This window comes from Borostomias antarcticus (genome assembly GCF_949987555.1).
Source record: "Borostomias antarcticus genome assembly, chromosome: 8".
NCBI classification, from domain to species: Eukaryota; Metazoa; Chordata; class Actinopteri; order Stomiiformes; family Stomiidae; genus Borostomias; species Borostomias antarcticus.
This window is the reverse complement of record NC_140241.1, coordinates 8,253,390-8,271,229: the sequence shown is the minus strand read 5'-3', so window position 1 is coordinate 8,271,229 and position 17,840 is coordinate 8,253,390. Positions and strand designations below refer to the sequence as shown.

The 17,840-nt window shown below is 45.5% G+C and overlaps 1 protein-coding gene across 1 annotated transcript in view; it reads left to right on the top strand.

The window, feature by feature from the left end:
- Positions 1-8,021, top strand: part of cyb5r4 (cytochrome b5 reductase 4) — a 13,783-nt gene extending 5,762 nt beyond the window's left edge. Inside the window, exons 8-16 of the mRNA XM_084441589.1 lie at positions 81-174; positions 716-748; positions 1,199-1,321; positions 1,430-1,570; positions 2,211-2,375; positions 4,284-4,434; positions 6,359-6,445; positions 6,666-6,827; positions 7,501-8,021. Coding sequence (XP_084297715.1) covers positions 81-174; positions 716-748; positions 1,199-1,321; positions 1,430-1,570; positions 2,211-2,375; positions 4,284-4,434; positions 6,359-6,445; positions 6,666-6,827; positions 7,501-7,555 — 1,011 coding nt within the window. The 3' untranslated portion in view covers positions 7,556-8,021. The remainder of the gene's footprint in view (positions 1-80; positions 175-715; positions 749-1,198; positions 1,322-1,429; positions 1,571-2,210; positions 2,376-4,283; positions 4,435-6,358; positions 6,446-6,665; positions 6,828-7,500) is intronic.
- Positions 8,022-17,840: the final 9,819 nt, after the last annotated feature.

The window sequence follows — 17,840 nt, the reverse complement described above, 5'->3', positions numbered from 1 at the left end:
CTCAGCCCTAGAGCGGGACATGCTAGATCACCCTGTGCTCTCTACAGTGGGACATGCTAGATCACCCTGTGCTCTCTCAGATCCCCAGCTCGGGCTGTACCATTGTCGACCTGCGCGGGGGTGTCCTACGGCTAGAGGTCCTGCTGGGAAAAATGTCCTACATGCTTCATTTGCGTGAGCACCTTTATTACTTTATTCTCATAATACTTTATTCTCACGCATGAGGGAAGACTGAAGCTCACCAGGGTCTGCTGCACAGTAGTGGCACTATCCAGACCCACACACACACACACACGCACACACACGCACACACACATGCACACACACGCACACACACGCACACACACACACACACGCACACACACGCACACACACACACACCGTTCAGCCACCCTGTTCACCTCTCAGGTTTTACGCTGTAATTATCGTTTCCATAGAAATGACCATGCCATAAGAGTTTTTTTTTCTTTTTAACCAGACTCAAGCCTGTTTGTAAAACGCATTACCATTAACCATTATGTAAAATCAAAAATATTCCATAAAGGCTGAAGATTCTCCCCTTCATACAGTATGTCATTTGGGTTTAGGGAACTTCATGGCCCTTAAACTAGTTATGAGCAGCCTGCATTTCCTTCCAGGTGAATGCCTACTGCTGAACCTTTTCTAAGACGGCATATTTCAGTATTTCATGCTGCTGCTGACGCCTCTCTTTCAGGTCTAGCCCAGGAGGTAGAAGGCAGCGTTGCTGGTGAGTGCGACATTTATGAATTAGCGTCGTTTCAATTAAACAAAAGTGGAAGACAACCTTGTTGTCTCTCTCTCTTTCTCCTCTCTCTCTTAATTCTCTCCTCCTCTCTCTATCTTTCTCTCTCTCCTCTCTGTCTATCTCTCTCTATGTCTCTCTCCTCCCTCTCTCTCAACTTTCTCTCTATATCTCAGTGTCTCTCTCTCTTGCTCTATCTCCTCTCTCTCTCTGTCAGTTCAATAAAACTGGTGAGTGGTTTTTAGTTCTGACATTTAAATGGTAAATAGACCAATGGTAAATGGATTGCACTTAGATTGTGTGTGTGTGTGTGCGTGCACGCGTAAAAGTGCATCTCTGTCTCAACCTCATCACTCTATCTGAGCAAACCCATAACATACAGAATGTTACATTTTGTTTACATCACCTCCTATGAACCCCGCCCTCCTGAAACAGTGCAGACAGCCTCTGCTGTGGGGAAGATCCAGGTCATCGTCCGCAAACAGCACAAGGGGAAGTGGGCGGAGCTCGGGGAAGCGCTGGACTCGCACGGGTCTCTCCTGAGGCAGAAGGACAGAGGTATGTCACGGCGCCACCCGCCGCTCCGCGATCCGTGTGTTCGACCCCCGCGTGAGGGGAAAGTCGCGATGACCAACGGTTGCCTCCCCCTTCTCTCCCTCCGCACAGCGCTCTTCTACAGAGAGTGCACGCTGGCCGCCAAGGCCGAGGTCACCCACGACACGCTGATGTTCCGCCTGGAGCTGCCGCGGGGAACGCTCATGCACGTGCCCGTCGGGAAACACGTCTACCTCAAGGCCCATATCCAAGGTAAGGCCGTGTCCTCACCGATATGAGTTTGAGTTTTCCTCATTCATGCTCACAATTAACTAAAAAGAAAGCAGATTTTGCATCCATAATAAAATAGAAATACTAATAGGCCTACATTATACATCATAAAAAATAAAAAGTGATACATATGTATCTACTGTATGTACACACATGCACCTATAGATCTGAGCTCATGCACATTCACACGTACGACCACTTGCAGAAAAGCATAGACACATACAAAGCATACATACCAAGAGACACACCGGATCCCTCCTCCCGAATTCTGGGCGTGCTTCTTCAGCCGGCTTTTCGAACCTATTCTTGCGGTGAGGGAACATGGCATGAGGCAGGTCCAGAGAGGTCGGGTCGACTGAAAAACCCATCCGAATAGGGACGGGTCACCTGTCACTTGAGAAAGTTCACGCACTTAAAACCTTCTTGTGAGGACCGGTGCTCTCGGTTAAGGATGAGCAGTTTCAAATACAGTCGGAGCTCACTGAAAAACTTGTATTCATTTTTAGTTTTTCCTCTAAAAGACGTATCAGTGAGCTCCGGCCTGCTCTTCTCTCTCTCTGAGATCATCCGTCATCATCCGCTAATGTGGCCGCGGGTTTCTGTGTTGTTTCCCCCTGCGCAGACAGCGAGGTAGTGAAGCCTTACACCCCGGTGGAGAGGACGCTGGTGCCCGCCGCCCCCCCGCCGGACGCCACCGCTGAGGAGACGCAGACGACCGACCTCTTCCTCATGGTCAAGATCTACCCCGATGGAGTCTTCACCCAGCACCTAAACAACCTCCGCATCGGTAAGATAAGAGCTAAGCTGGCCGGAGCTGGAGTATTTGAGCTGGGAGTGTGTGTGTGTCTGTGTCTGTGTCTGTGTTCGTGTGCTTACATAGATGCACACATTTCCGATTCAGATTGTTATTGATCACATGTAAATGGTACAATGTACAGTAAACGTTGTTGCTTTTATGCCGCTGCCGTGGTGCTGTTTGCTGTTATACTTGCAGAGCGTAATGTTGTTTGTGTATCGACTGCTCGCTGTGCCGTCTGTGGCAGTTGTGCTCACAGGAAATTGAATTGACCTTAGTTTGCCTTCGTATTTGCACAAGATCTGCAGCGCACAACGTCAATCTACTGGCTGATGATGCTTCTTCCTGTAGTTGTTGCATGCAAATGTTTCTGACATGCGCAGGTAAGTCTAGCCCAGATAAAACCACCATCTGAGGAAGAACAGGGAGATATTGGCAAGGACGATACGATACGTATCACGATACATGGGTTACAATATGATACATATCAAGATACATGGGTCACACGATACGATACGTATAACGATGCATGGGTCATGATACAATACATATCACAATACATGGCTCACTATATGATTCATATCACGATACGATACATATCACAATACATGGCTCACTATATGATACATATCACGATACGATACATATCACAATACATGGCTCACTATATGATACATATCACGATACGATACATATCACAATATATGGGTCACATGATACGTATCATGATACATGGGTCACACGATACGATTGTACCACGATACATGGGTAACACGATACAATTGTATCACAATAAATTGCGATACGATACATGGGTAACCTTTGATTTTACATTCCCCTAATTACTATGTGTTTATTTGGTAAATATATGGTAAATTGTAGTATATTATTAGGTAATTACCACTGGTAATAAGTAATAAATACAGAGGAACTACAGTTGAAATACTAAGAAAAACCTTAACGATTACCCATCAACTCAACTACAGGAAATGAGGGATAGGAGGGAAAATCGGTATAATGTCATAGAAGAAAATATTGCAATACTCAGCTCTATGGATTTTTTCTCAGCCTTACCCCATAAACAGGTTAATTAGATTATTCTCTACCCAGGGTTATTCTAATGACCTTTGGGCTGCTATTATCCATGATTACGTTTTTGCCTGTGGACTGTTGATGTAGAAGTGTATTATGTGTTCAGGACAGAAAACCACACAAACAGCAGCCTGAAGCCTCGCAGACAGGTAGCCTCTCTCCCGCTCTCTCTCTCCCTCTCTCTCATGTCCTCTCTCTCTCTCTCTCTCTCTCTCTCTCTCAGCAGACAGCATTTTGATAAATCAGTTACACCCAGAAGAAGTAGGTCTACCTAGACTGTTCCATAGTATTAAAGTAGTGTCTACCTAGACTGTTCCACAGTATTAAAGTAGGTCTACCTACTGTAGACTGTCCACTATATTAAAGTAGGTCTACCTAGACTGTTCCATAGTATTAAAGTAGGTCTACCTAGACTGTTCCATAGTATTAAAGTAGTGTCTACCTAGACTGTTCCACAGTATTAAAGTGGGTCTACCTAGACTGTTCCATAGTATTAAAGTAGTGTCTAACTAGACCGTCTCCACTTGTGCAGGGATCCGGTCCCTGCGGTTTGTCTGCTGTGTGTGTGTGGTTTGTAGTTTTGTTGCCTGGAGACTCAGGCATACGCTCCTGTCAGAGAAGCTGCAGTTAGCCAGAACAGCTCAGGCAGGCGGTTAATGAAAAACAAATCTCTCCATGACGCCTCTGCCATTCGACGTTCCCTTCACAGAACCCAATATACATCGGTGAGCTTCAGTGTTAACAACCAGCTGCAGTGGACAGCAGTGTGTCATCAACTGTTTTTATTTTATTTTATTTGTTACCTAGGTGACCAGCTCTCTGTCAGTGGCCCAGATGGACTTTTCAGCCTCCGCCCCCTCCGTGAGGTCACACACCTGTACCTGTTAGCAGCTGGCACAGGGTTCACGCCCATGGCTCGGCTGATACGATTGGCTCTGGAGGAACTTTGCGCTCTCAGGTGTGATTCATATGACTGTTGATGGTTGGCTGTGACAAACCCTATGTGCCAGGTGTGGCCAGTTTTTTTTAATTTTTATTAAGGAGCAAACCGTTTAGTAGAGCTTCTATTTAGTAGAGCTTTTATTTTAGATCGTAGAAGAACCTTCAGAAAGCTCAGGGCAGTGTTGGTCTCATAGCTTAGCATCCTTTGAGTGTGCATGTGTGTGCTGTTATTGGTTTGTCTCTAAAATACCCAGGGGGCAAAGGGGGTTTTACAGACATGGAATGTTGTAAAAGATTGTGATCCAGAAGTCCAGGTATCTCAGACGTTCTAGGATCAAAACCTGGGTGCACGACCTGGTCAATTCGCCACTGGAAACCTACAGACAGTGTAAATTGCAAAATGGCCGTAACAGATGACAGATTTGCTTTCCGCAGCACCCTTTAAAATCAAGCCAAATGAGTCATAAGGAATTTTAATTAGAGTAAACTTTTATTTATGCCCTACTTTATTTAGAATATTTAGAACCAGAAATATAAAAAAAACAATAAATGAGCAATATGAGGTGTGTGTGTGTGTGTGTGTGTGTGTGTGTGTGTGTGTGTGTGTGTGTGTGTGTGTGTGTGTGTGTGTTGGCCCTATCTATGTGTCTACACAGCACACAAGTGACCCATAATGAAGACGTGGGTATGCTACAGTATAACAACAAACATATTAACATTGTTCAGTTTTTACATTAGTGTTGGATAAGAGGTGGGCCTGGGTGTCTGTAGATAAAGCACTGGGTGTACTCTGCATACCCTCCACTAACACCACTGCGAGTGACATGTCACAGTGTGCTTTGTGCAAATGAATTTTGCAAATGAATTTTGCACATGTGCTCGTCTGGACATCATCAGAGGGTTTTCAGATCTGGCACCTCGTCCTCCTCCACCCAGCAGCAGCCTGGCAAGATGAGGAAGATGATCGCGGTATTTTTGCTGATCCCCATCCCCTGAAACGCATGTCCGCGTATACGCACGCACGCACACACACACACACACACACACACACACACACACACGCATGGTTTCAATTTGACACTTCTGATCCCTATTACCCTCCACTTTCACTGCTGGGTCAAATTGACCTGAACAGTAGGCTGTCTGTACAATGGCATTAAAAGAACCATTTTCAAAAGAGGTTTCATGCTGGAAAAATACTGGATTTCCAAACTTAAAAAGCCTGTATTTAGCCTTCGCTTCAGATTACATATTGAGGCAAGGCGTCATCTGAAAGCTTGTCTTCCTCTCTTTCGGTGGGCTCAGTTCATTTCCAGTATGAATTATCGTGGAGGTATTCAATCAGATTACTGTAGAACAATGTGTAATTTGATCACACCGACGTGATTGGCGACTCCTGCGAGTAAGAAGCTCTTTTTAGGGGTTGCACTGTTTGGACCTACCCTGTAGATTTCTAGTAGCTCGTTGACCAGGTTGTGCACCCAGGTTGTGATCCTAGATGATTAGGAAGATCCTTTCTGGGTCCCAACCTATTATAACATTCCATGTAAGATTAAAAAAAAAAAAAGGTTCTTTGAAAGCTTTTTTTTGTTTCAAAACTAGGAGCTTTATTACAAGTAAAAATACTTTTAAAGAAAATAATCCTCTCCTTAAATTATACTATTCATGAGCTGACTTACTTTGACAGACAGACCCTTTGAAAACTGACTGAGTCTTTTGCTGAACTGAAACACATGATTATGAACACATGGTTATGAACTGGCAGATATAAAGCAGACGGCTCTACCTGCTGAGAGAGAGGTTGCCAGCTGACCTGGACCACCAGGAGGGACAGCAGCACGAGGAGCAGACATGCAGTACTGAATGAGTTTTGGCAGGGAGGAGAGCGAAAAACCCTAATTTACCCTAACGCGTGTTCCTGTGTGTGTGTGTCTTCTCAGGAAAACAAAATTGATGTTTTTCAACCGTACAGAGAGAGACATTCTGTGGTGCTCTGAGCTGGACGACCTTGCAGCTAAGGAGGAGAGGTACTGTGTTTGTGCGCACACTCTGCTTGAAGAGATCAATCTCAATCTGGCCATGGATGGATGGATGGATCATTTATTTAGATAGCGAAGAACATACTGAGACCAGGTCTCTATTACAGATGCGCCCTGCTTACAAGCAATATATATGGAATAATACAATAGCAGAGTACAGAAAAATACAAGAACAAGTGGGTATTCTGACGTCTGTCACTGTTTTCAGGTTCCAGGTGGAGTACGTCCTGTCCGAGCCCTGTGATAGGTGGATGGGCAGGGAAGGGCGGGTGGAGGCGTCCATGCTGACGGACTTCCTGGACAGGCCAGAGGGGTCAAAGGGCTACGTGTGTGTGTGTGGCCCCTCCCCTTTCACCGAGCTAACATTGGCGTGAGTCTTTCAATCTACTTTCACTCTACACCGCGGCGTTACCTGCTTTCTTAAAAAAAAAAAATATCCGATGGTAGTGTTGCAGAGCTGCAAAGGTTTGTGGGAGCTAGAGGGTCAGCATTCATGTCACAGCAGTTGTTGCGGTATTGCCAGGTGGGTGGCTAGACTATTATGATTCACCATGGACCAACTACTCTGCCAGATGGTGAAGAGACCAAGGCCCAGTTATTCTATCCTTTCTAGTCGTCTTGCCTAGTTCTACACACTCAGCTTATAGTAGGCCACAGACAAAGCAAGAGGGTAGAAAGGGCTGGCATACAGCTGATGAATTAATTAAATGAAAACGTAATTATGTACTCATATCGGAAATTACATATCAAAAATGATTCACTCAAATCAGCTAGCTGGAGTGATGGAAATTTCAGGGCCTGAACAAAGAGATAAGTTTAATCCGTTTCTTTGTTCAAGACCTGACATTTCTATCACACTGGCTAAATCGACTCGACAGAGGTTAGTCAGAGTTATCAAAAAAGTGCTTCAAGCTGCTCTATCAACAACCTTGAAGGATTATCTTATCCTAGAGGAAATTAGAATTTGATCTCATCGTTTTTTTCATCTGTTTATTTTTCATCTGCCTCACCGTCTCTCCTCCTGCTGTGGTTGTGTTTTTCAGCCTGGTGCGACAGCAGGGCTTCGGCGAAGACGACATTCACGCCTTCCAAAGCTGATCACAGAAGAATCGGCGTCGACACATCTCAACCCCAGCCTGCTGTCTTGATGTGCGCGTGCGATTTACGTGCGTGTGTGCGTGCGTGTGTTTGTACACGTCTTTAAAGTGTGCCTGCCAGGGTTGAAACGTTGCTGTTCTATGCACTGCGGAATCGAATGGGACATATAATGGGTTGTGTGTGTGTGGGTGCAGGCGTCGCCGGGGAGACGGGAAGCTCAAAGGAACATGGTCTCCGCTCCCCGGAACACGGAGGCGCCGCCGCCCACGCTGCTGCTCAAACTCAACCCCCCCCCCTCCGCGGGCCGGAGGACCACGCACAATCACTCCCCCGGCCGCAAACTCAGGTCTCCTCGCCGGCTGTATATCGAGCGTATCTCACGTCCTAGTCGTTCGTACGGTTCTTGGGTCTCTCACAGTTCCTCTAGTGTGGTGGCAAGGATCTACAAATGTGTGTATTTCTTCCTTCTCTGCTCATTACTCTTTTTGTAGGTTTTGAGGATGGTGGGTGTGTGTGTGGGGGGGGGGGGGGGGGGGGGCAGAGACTCTGTCTGTTCTCGTCTCTCACGTCCTCGGGCCCCCCAAGTCCGACCGACGATTCGGCAGAGGCGCCCTCCTGCAAGGCAGAGTTTAGTTTTTTACTTGGCCTTATTTTATTCCATCAACTCTGATCTGGCGTTGAAGCGGTGAACAGACCGGAGGCGGCGCCGGCGGCGGCAGAGAGACGGAGCGGCGGATCCCGTCGGCTCGGTACAAAAACCCACGCTCCAACGCTCCCCCGGCGCGCACGCTGCATTCTTAGTAACACAAATTACCGGCGGTCGGCTCGGCATCGAGTAGCACCTCTGGAGCCGGGGAGAGAGAGAGCTGAACGACAACTCTCATCTTCGATCGCCTGAGGGACCACCTGGAGCACCTGGAGCCTGGAAGCCAGACTTCCTTGTCCGAAAAAGAAATGTTTTGTTTTTTGTTTTTTTGCCAGGACGTCTGATCTTCAAGGCTTGGAACAGGCCACACCACCTGATGCCTACTCTGGTGAGGCTTACTGGTGGTGGGAGAGAGAGAGGTCAACCCAGCGTGCGCCCGGGCAGCACAGCTCATATTCATTCTGTCATTTGGGACATGATTCAGCACTGTAAAGGGGGTACTAGAGAAGTAGATCATTTCCTCTTTAAGTATTTTCACTGCCACGTTGTGAAGGAGTGATTCAGAGTAGGGATGCACCGATGCATCGGCCGCACATCGGCATCGGCCGATGTTGGCATTGTTGACTGCCATCGGCCCATCGGCAAATATAATGACATTCACCGATGGTAGTGGCCGATGTTATGTCGCAACAATTACTGCTTTTTTTGTTGGAAAACGTAGCCTACCCAGCTGCAGATTCGGAGAAGATCTGTGATGTAACACCGCAAAAGCACGTGTAGTTTGCTTTCAAATTAAAGTGAAATAAAAAATCTGCATTTTGGAACCAAACACTTCATTTCTTTGTTTCCCTGGCACAAAAGGGGGAATACAAATTAAATTAAATAAACATCGGCCATCGGCCGGATTGTTATTTTAAACATCAGCATCGGCCAAGAATTTTGCAATCGGTGCATCCCTAATTCAGAGGAAATATCAAGGTACAAATGCAGCATTTTTGCAAGATGATGGGTTCTGGTTGGGGTTTTTAGTACAGATTATGAACTTGTTTCTGCAGCTCTGACCCGGAGATACATTATAATTGGTCTATAGTGTATTACCTGTCATGCAAACCCAGTGTTGTATACATGCATTATGTTACAGTACATTCATATTTATTGTGAACTGGTCGTAAGTAAAATAAATAATACATTGAAGATTGTGTATCAAGACAAACGTTTGGTTCTGTTTGGTTCAGTTCTGTATGGGTTGATCATTTTCTGTGCACTGTGGCTATTGGAATGTGCAAGATGGCGATACTGCCACCTCTGTCCCCCACCAACACCTCTAATGATCCAACCTCTCTAGGCAGAGGGGTGCAAAGAAAAGGTCACACGAGATAAAAAACACTGGCCCTGTTCGTCTATGAGGTCGAGCGCACTTTAACGGGTGGTGGAGTGAGGACATTGAAGGAGTCTTTGCTGTCAGTCTGGAGATAGGAGATATAGATGATCATTTTAGCAAGGAGGTCAACTCCTGCCTTCAGTAATGGGAGAAGGTGGATCGAGGAAGGACAATTTGTTTAATCAACAGTCGACATTCTAGGACTGGCATTTTTGTATTTCCATGAAAAGGATCTTGCAATCATCTAGGCATACCTTAATTGTGGTGGATCGTTGTGGGTAAATTTGCTAAGACGTTTTGTTCTCTCAAAGGTCTGGCCAAGGCAGAAATGGCAGGATGGATTTCATTCATGTGGCATAACATCACAGAAGCAGATCCCATTTTGCCGACATGACCAGTAGTAGGAGGTTCTGCAGGGCCCGGATCGTTCTCGATGATGTAGCGTAAACGATGTGTGGGCTGAGAGCAAGTGGTGCCCCAGACTAGAGAGGCGCTGGTCATCTGTCCTCCAATCAGCTCACACCTGCAGCGTGGATAAAAGCCCGTCTGGCTGGCGTACGGAACCCTGCCCATAGCTATTATGTATCGACAGGCAGGGGTTGTGAGGATTGCAGTGCATACTAAAATATGCTTTTTACAGGCCAACCCACTGCCTCATAGAGCACAATGATGCGTTCTAAAATGATCTGAATGTAATACAATGTGATAAAGTGTCACACACTCTCTCTCACGTAGACATATATGTATACTGTATTAATGTACATGATGGCAGACCTATGTGAACTGTCTAAAAGGGATTTTGATTGAGAATCATGATTGATTTTTCGACGAGACCTTAGACGACTGTTTTCATTTTACCTCTGGCATCGTTGCTTGGAGACGGACCTTTAAGAGTGATTTGTCTTCAGAGGACCTCCACTTCACTGGCCTGTTTTGGAGATTTGCATTATTTAAGATGGGACTACAGCTCTTTCAAAAGGGACATTTGAAAAGAACAGCAGAATAGTCCTGTGCCTTGTGGTTCTGAGACTGCATTAAAAACAGGATTTATTCTCTTTCAAGTGTGCAAAATAAAAACGAATCACCTGTTTAATGAATAACAAAGACAATTTAATTAAATGTATATTATGAAAGTCATCCCATTTCAAACATCCTGCTTATAGTGGAAAAAGACTATACTGCTTAAATTCCAGTGTTTGGGTGCAACAGTAGACAATATCACAGTGCTATGCACAGAAGCTATGGATTTTTTAAATTTCCTGTGTGTGTTTGGAGAGGGGGGGAGAGACTGTATCCTGAGGCCCAACATCCACTTGCCCCCCCCCACCCCACCCTGGATGTCAGCGGTCTATACACGACCATGTCCATCTGTTCCAAAACACTCCCCATCTTCACCTGGACGCTGAAGAACGTCGCTCTCAACAGAGACCAATCCACACCCCGCAGGAGGAGCAGCTCAGCCAACAACCACCTGAGACCAACATGGCCGGATCAATACCCAGACAAGCCCCATGGAGACCAGACCATCCTCATCTCTCTCTCTCTCTCTCTCTCTCTCTCTCACACACACACACACACACACGAGGCCCCACGTTCACCACCACTGCTGCCCTTGCACCCACACACACCCACACAGCGAGCTGGGAGGCATCCAACACATGCTCATTCTGATCAGTCATGGCATGAATAGGCAGTCCTTGCATGGTGGAAGCTGAATAGACTCTAACTCCCCACGTCTCGTGCAGAAAAGTTGGTAACAACATGGTTATACACGTACTGTCTTACCTTGCTTACTGTACCTCTTAACGCCTACCTGAGGAAATAACATGGTTATACACTTAACTTATATTTTATAGCCTACCTGTGGAAACAACAATTATACACTTGCTTAACTTAAATGTATAGCCTGTTTGACTGTAAGAGGAATTGCTTAATGAAAGCTGGGACACCTATATTGTTTATTAAAAGGTTGGATTGGTTTGTGATGAGTTAAGAATAAGTCTCTGTTATTTTTGTTAAACCTGCCAATGCCCTGTCATGGACAAGACACAAAATCAGGGTGGCTACATCTGTAGCTATGGAAACACAATTAAACATTTACCTAACAACGTGAGAAATTCTTCTAATTTTAGGCCCCGACATCACATATAACAATGAAATAGTCTGGGTATATTATACATTTCCTGAATCATTGGAGTCATGTGAGTATTTCAGTTGTTGTCTTTTGTGTCTCTAATGTCCCTTGATGCCACAGGGCTAAAATAAGGTATACTGTATATAGTTTGGGCGGAAATTGTGGAAAATGTGTTTTTGATGGTTTGAAAAGCTCCAGTGACCGCTGTATTTGTCAGAAAGATTCATGAATGGGCTTGAATGAAAGCTTAAAGAATGTCCCCTTTAAAATAATACCAAACACAATATATTACATAAAATACTGAGAAGCGTCTTGACCATGAGCCTAAACCAGGATATGCACCAGCATCTAAAATGAAATTTTCTCTAGGGGGTGGTTCACTTCATGAGGTGATAACCACCAAAAAGCTACCAGTCTCAGAGGTCTATCATATCAAAACATAAACTGATTTGTCCAAACAGATATCTATACCTCAGGTCCGTATCTTCCTCTCCTCTCGTCTCAATCCTGCTGCTGCCTACCTGCTCCTACCTGCTCCAGGTAGCCCGTTTTAAAACGAAGTCATGACATCATAGAGATGGGTCCCTGCCACTGAAGTCACAGAGCTAATTAGTTAGCCTACTTGAAACCTGCCTAAGAGAGAGTGAGAAACTTAGTCTAAAGACTATTGTTTATGTTTGTTGACCTGAGAAACTGGCATTGAATAGGCGGCAACTCAACCTTCATTCCTTGTCTGTTCTCCTTTCTGGGTTTACCAAATCAATTTTAAAACCTCACCTCACGCGGATTATTAGCACGGACAGCGGTCCGCTAGTAATCCGAAATGCTCCCGCTGCTCCACCACCATTCCACCGGTAGTCTATATCCGAGGCCCAATTACTGCACATTAATTCAATAACTCAACTGACATAGCACCACCAGGTAACTACATTTTTGCATAGCTTCTATAACATCCAGTGACAAACACAAATAACAAATCACAATGCTCATATTTATTAAAATGCTTTGAATTATATTAATTATAACTGGATCCACTCAGGAATCTGGGAGTGGGACCGAGAACAGGAGGAGCAGAAAACAAAACACAGAGTTGCATACACAGAGAAACAACAGTAAGCACAAGTCTAGTATATCAATGGGACTTGTAATTGGTCAATTAATTGGTCACCCAGTTCCTGCAATCAGTTTGACACAGTTAATTAATCTGCAAAACAGACTACATTTCCTTAAAAAAAAACTTAAAAAAAACTTGCAGACTTGTTCTCTTGATCTCAGTCAGCCCAGTGTCTGGGGCCATGGAACCAGCTGCTCCTAAGCAGTTCAGTATTTTGAGTTGCTCCACCCTCCCTGTCTGATGCCCCCTTCAGGTACTTGGTAGCCTCCTGCTGCAGTGCCTCCTCAGTGGTTCCCCTCGTGACTGGGTTTTTCCATGTAGCCCCTAAGAGGGATAAAGATGATATTAGCTCTGAAACACATTTCTGCTTTATTGGCACAGCAACAGTAGAAAAGGACAGGAAAGTTGGGAGAGGAGGGGACTGACACCTGTTGTGGAATTTACATCCAAACACCTTAAACCTTTGTCCTCTCACTCCTTTTGTAATTCATCACCTCCCCCAAATATTCACATAGCTGTGCTAACATACAAAATGGCTTCCAGGAGGCCATCTGTCTACAACAGAATAACCATCCTTTGTCATCCTTTGTCCCCAATTGCCGCCTCTTTCTCATGTCACATGTCTGTACTCTTGGCCACGCCTGCCATTTCATATGACGTACAATGGAGTAGCCAATCACATCCTGGAAGCACCGTACCTGTGTTTGACTGCATATAAGGCACAGCAAAAGACAGAGCCGGCACTTCGCTGAATAAACCACTCTGTTGCGTTGTTCAGGAAGTCCTTGCGCTCGTATGTTTTTCACAATAAACCAGACTTAACCTTTTGAGCGAATCTTGGTAAAACCTTTTTACTAGATCAGTAATTTCCATTACAATTTGGCGACTCGGGACGGGATCGGCTGCTGTGAGTTTCGCCTGAAGTGAACAACGAAGGAAGCCAGACGTGCGGAGCATAAGCGAGCTCTGGAAATCTTCTCTCTTTGCGCCTATTGCATTGTTTCGGAGAAGTCCGCCTCGGTTGGTTTCACTCGGCTAAACTCACGGTACGTTGAAAAACGAATCCTTTTATGCTTGGTATTTGCCTTGGTTTCGTTTCAGATTGTGTTGGTCTAGATTATTGAAAACAGAAACCCCCGGGGTGGGTTTTTAGTAACTATCTAAGGAGTTGTGACTCAACAGTAGATATATTATATTGTATTGTTCTTTGACTTCGTCCTTGTTTCGTTACTAGGGTATATGCCTTTCAGAAGAAGTGTGAGTTTGGTCTAGTTAATACGCCAAAGCTGGCACAGAACGGGCTTCCCTTTGGCCGGTCGCAGGAGTTGTACCGTTGAATGTTTTTCTCAGCGAAGGTTGTACCGTTGTATTTTTTCTCAGCGAAGGTAGCTACGGGGAATGGTTTGGTAGTAGTCCGACCCGCGTTTCTGGTAGAAGCGTTTGTCCCTTTTATCCCGGGTGGTTGGGTAGCTTCCAACCAAGAGGGCTGGGGGTCAGCCGAGTGTTGTAACGTGGGCCTGTGTTCGTCCTGTGTTCGTCCCCTTTGTTCGTCTTTTGTGTTCTGTGTCCCTGCACGGGGTTGTTCGGTTTGTTGTTTACTGTTTGAGCTTCGGCTCTTGCCTTGTATTGTTTATTAAGCGCGCCTATTATCCAGGTAAGTATTGTAAGTATTTTGTACACTGTTTAGACTGTTAAATTCGTAACTGCTAGATTTCCAGTAGGCTAGCTGGTTGTCTGGGAGACAAAAGGAAACAACAACTACTACTCCGCTCTCCCGGTGACCCGCCATCGAGCCAGAGGGAGAACAAAGGATCAGTTGCTGGGTGAGTTAATTAGCGGTTTAATGTGTCTTTGTTTCTTTCGAAATTGTATTCTTTCCCGCCATGAGTTAACTATAAGGTTTCCTTTCATTGCTGTTTTGGGGTTTTAGGCTGTGTCGTGTTTATTAGGGATCCTACTGCTAGCTTGCAATTTGTCTAGCCCTGATGAGATTGTTGCGCTGAAGCATTATTCTGCGAGTGTTTGTTGGCAGATTTCGTTATGCGCTAAAGCATTTTCGATTTCTTACATCCCCATCTGACATTTAGTGTTAATTTTTTAGCTAAGATTCGGGCTCAGCTAGAGGTGTTTGAGATGTCTAGGTTAAGGGAAAAGCCTGTTAATTCTATAGACTGGTCTGCTTTTAAGATTTGGGAGAGAGTAGCACGAGAGGGTTTTTTAGATCAGGAAAGAAAGATAAGGAGGTTCAGCAGACGGTCTCTCCGCCATTTCCCCAGCAGAATAACTCTGATTTAAAATTAGATCTGTCCCCCTCGACTCGTTGCTCCGTGCTCACACCCCCCAACCAGGCTGTTCTTCCCCCTTTTCATGCTCCCGCCATTAGCCACGTCCCTTCTCTCTCCCCTCTACAATACGAGTTAAGCGCGCCCCTTTCTACGAGGTATTACACCGAACAAGAAAAGATCAGGAAGGAAGAATTGGCTAGAGCTATATCTGAGGCTAAGTTTAATTTGAAACAACAATTGATGAATAACTCTCTCTCCTTTTTGTCCGACCAAGTTAGGTTGATGTGCCACACCTGGGAATCGACTTCTCTCGAAGAAGTTGTTGACCATTTCCGCTATGCGGAGCGTCTTCGTGATCACATTGAAAAGAGGGAGTTGAAAGAAATTAAGCTAGGTGCAGCCAGATTACAAGCTGCTCAGTTAAAACAGCTGGAAGACAGGAATGAGGAAGATGCATGTTTTCATTGTGGTGAACCGGATCACTGGATTAGAGAATGTCACAGCTACCGCAGGCAAATTGAAAGGGAGAATCCTGCAACCTGGGATTCGGCGCCACCTGCTGGAGTGAACAACCCACAATAGTCATGACTAGGCCAGGAGGGACCGTCAGATAGAACAGCTGTGCAAGAGGAACAGAAGGTTCATATTTGTCAGTGTCTTAATCTGCATGCAGCATCTCCTAACCCAATTATATATTTTAAATGGTTATGTTAAATATCTCATGTTTATAGTTTGAGGCACATTCATCGGACCTGAGTGTTTTTCTGAGTGTTTTTACAGACAACTGTCGTTCCGGGAGTGATGGGTGAATGCCGAACCAGGAGACGGGCACAGGACCGGAGGTGGAGATGGAGGTTACCGGCCTGTTTCCCTACAGATGGGCGACCTGTGGTTCGTGGGATGCAGGGCCAACGCCATGTCACCGACTCACCGTGAGCGACAGATAAGTATGACATAGGGAAGAGACCATTTTGTCCGAAGCGTGCCCAATACTCTGTCCTCAAATGCAGAAGAGGGAAGTTTTAGATATACAATATTTAATAATTAGCTATACAAATGAAGCTTTGATTGATTTTTAACTTAATTGATAATTGATGTTTTGTTAATTCTAAATGAAGCGAGTTCATTTTAGTGTCATTTTATTTGAGTGATGCATTTTTTTTCCCCCATCTGTTTTATCCTGACTTCAGGGAATTTGTTTCTACCCTTAAGGGGTGTTATTTTGTTGAGACGAGAATGTGTTTATTTTATTTTTATTTCATGAAATTGCGAGAGAAATTCTAGAGCAAAATCCAATTGCTTTGATCATGACTGGGGACTGGGCGTGTTAAAGTCATTCTTACACTGCCCCTGATGTCACTGTAGGCTACTGCAGAGCCTAGATCCCTGCTACTGTCCGATTCGGTAAATGGACAAAAGCTAGATTCCCCACTGACAAACTACATAGACTGACGAGCCCGACTGGCTCTAATGACACTTGAACAGACACCCTGTTTAAAGGGCAATGCTCGTTTTTGACAACCTGGACCTTATTTACGACATATTATAAGAAGTTTGACTCACCGAGATCACTTTGGTGTAGTTCGGAGGCCTGTAGAAGAAATTTAAAATCCAGCGCGAGCCAGTATATCCATGTAATGACGGTGATCGGGGCACCGAGAATGCAGTTTCTAAAAATCTATTTTCGGCCGCTAAACGGTTGTTTTCATCAATCAGATTGGATTAATCGACAGTTGAGATTCCTCAACGCGAGGCATTGTTGTCGTTTTCAAATACGGGGTCTTTAGCCTCTGTAATATGATCTTTACACGCCTTTCCCCACTTGCTCCAGCACGCATGCGCACAGGCCAGCGCGCAGACTGGCTATTCTCCGGCTCACATTCTCTGCGCTACGATCGGATTGTTGCTGACGAATGACGACGACAATATTCTCGGCACCAACAACGATCGTAGCGCAGAGAATTTTCCCCCAAAGCAGGAGCTTGCACTTAACCATGTTTCTGAGTATCTTCATCAGACTGCTGATAACCGTTCCTGACCAAAGAGGGGAACAGGGAGACCAGACCAGAGGACTCTCCTTTTGCTCTTCTGTTTTGTCTCTGTTTGTCTCTCTCATCTGTGGATTCACAGGTCTCTCCTCCCATGTCTCTCTAAGACATTACCGGCCTGCTCCCCGTATGAAGTCCCAACTAAGGAAGGCGACCATTCCGGACGCCAGAGAGGGCTTCTTCTTATCATCTCCAACCAGGCCGTTGGGTCCTGATCCGCGACCTGGGGCCGTACCAGATTCAACTCATCACGCAGACGGCTGCCAGAGCAGCTGAGAGAACTTCGAGAGAGAACTTCGATGCCGTTGCGTCCCAAAACCAAGGAGCAGATTAGCAGCCTGAGAACAGGCCAGAAAACATGGAAGAGAAGTAGATGTTGCGGGGTGAACCTACCCATCAAAGATGGAACAATCAGAACCAGAGCATTCTGGCCTGTGTGGAATAGCTGTCAAAAGTAGCTGAGAGGACGGTCCATGCAGCCGAACCAAAGATCTCAAGGGCAAAGCAGTCACCGCCACACTGTCCTCTCCTCTGATGAGCAATCGGAGAGTGACCTTGACAGTCACCGCCACACTGTCCTCTCCTCTGATGAGCAATCGGAGAGTGACCTTGACAGTCACCGCCACACTGTCCTCTCCTCTGATGAGCAATCGGAGACTGACCTTGCCGGTCACCTC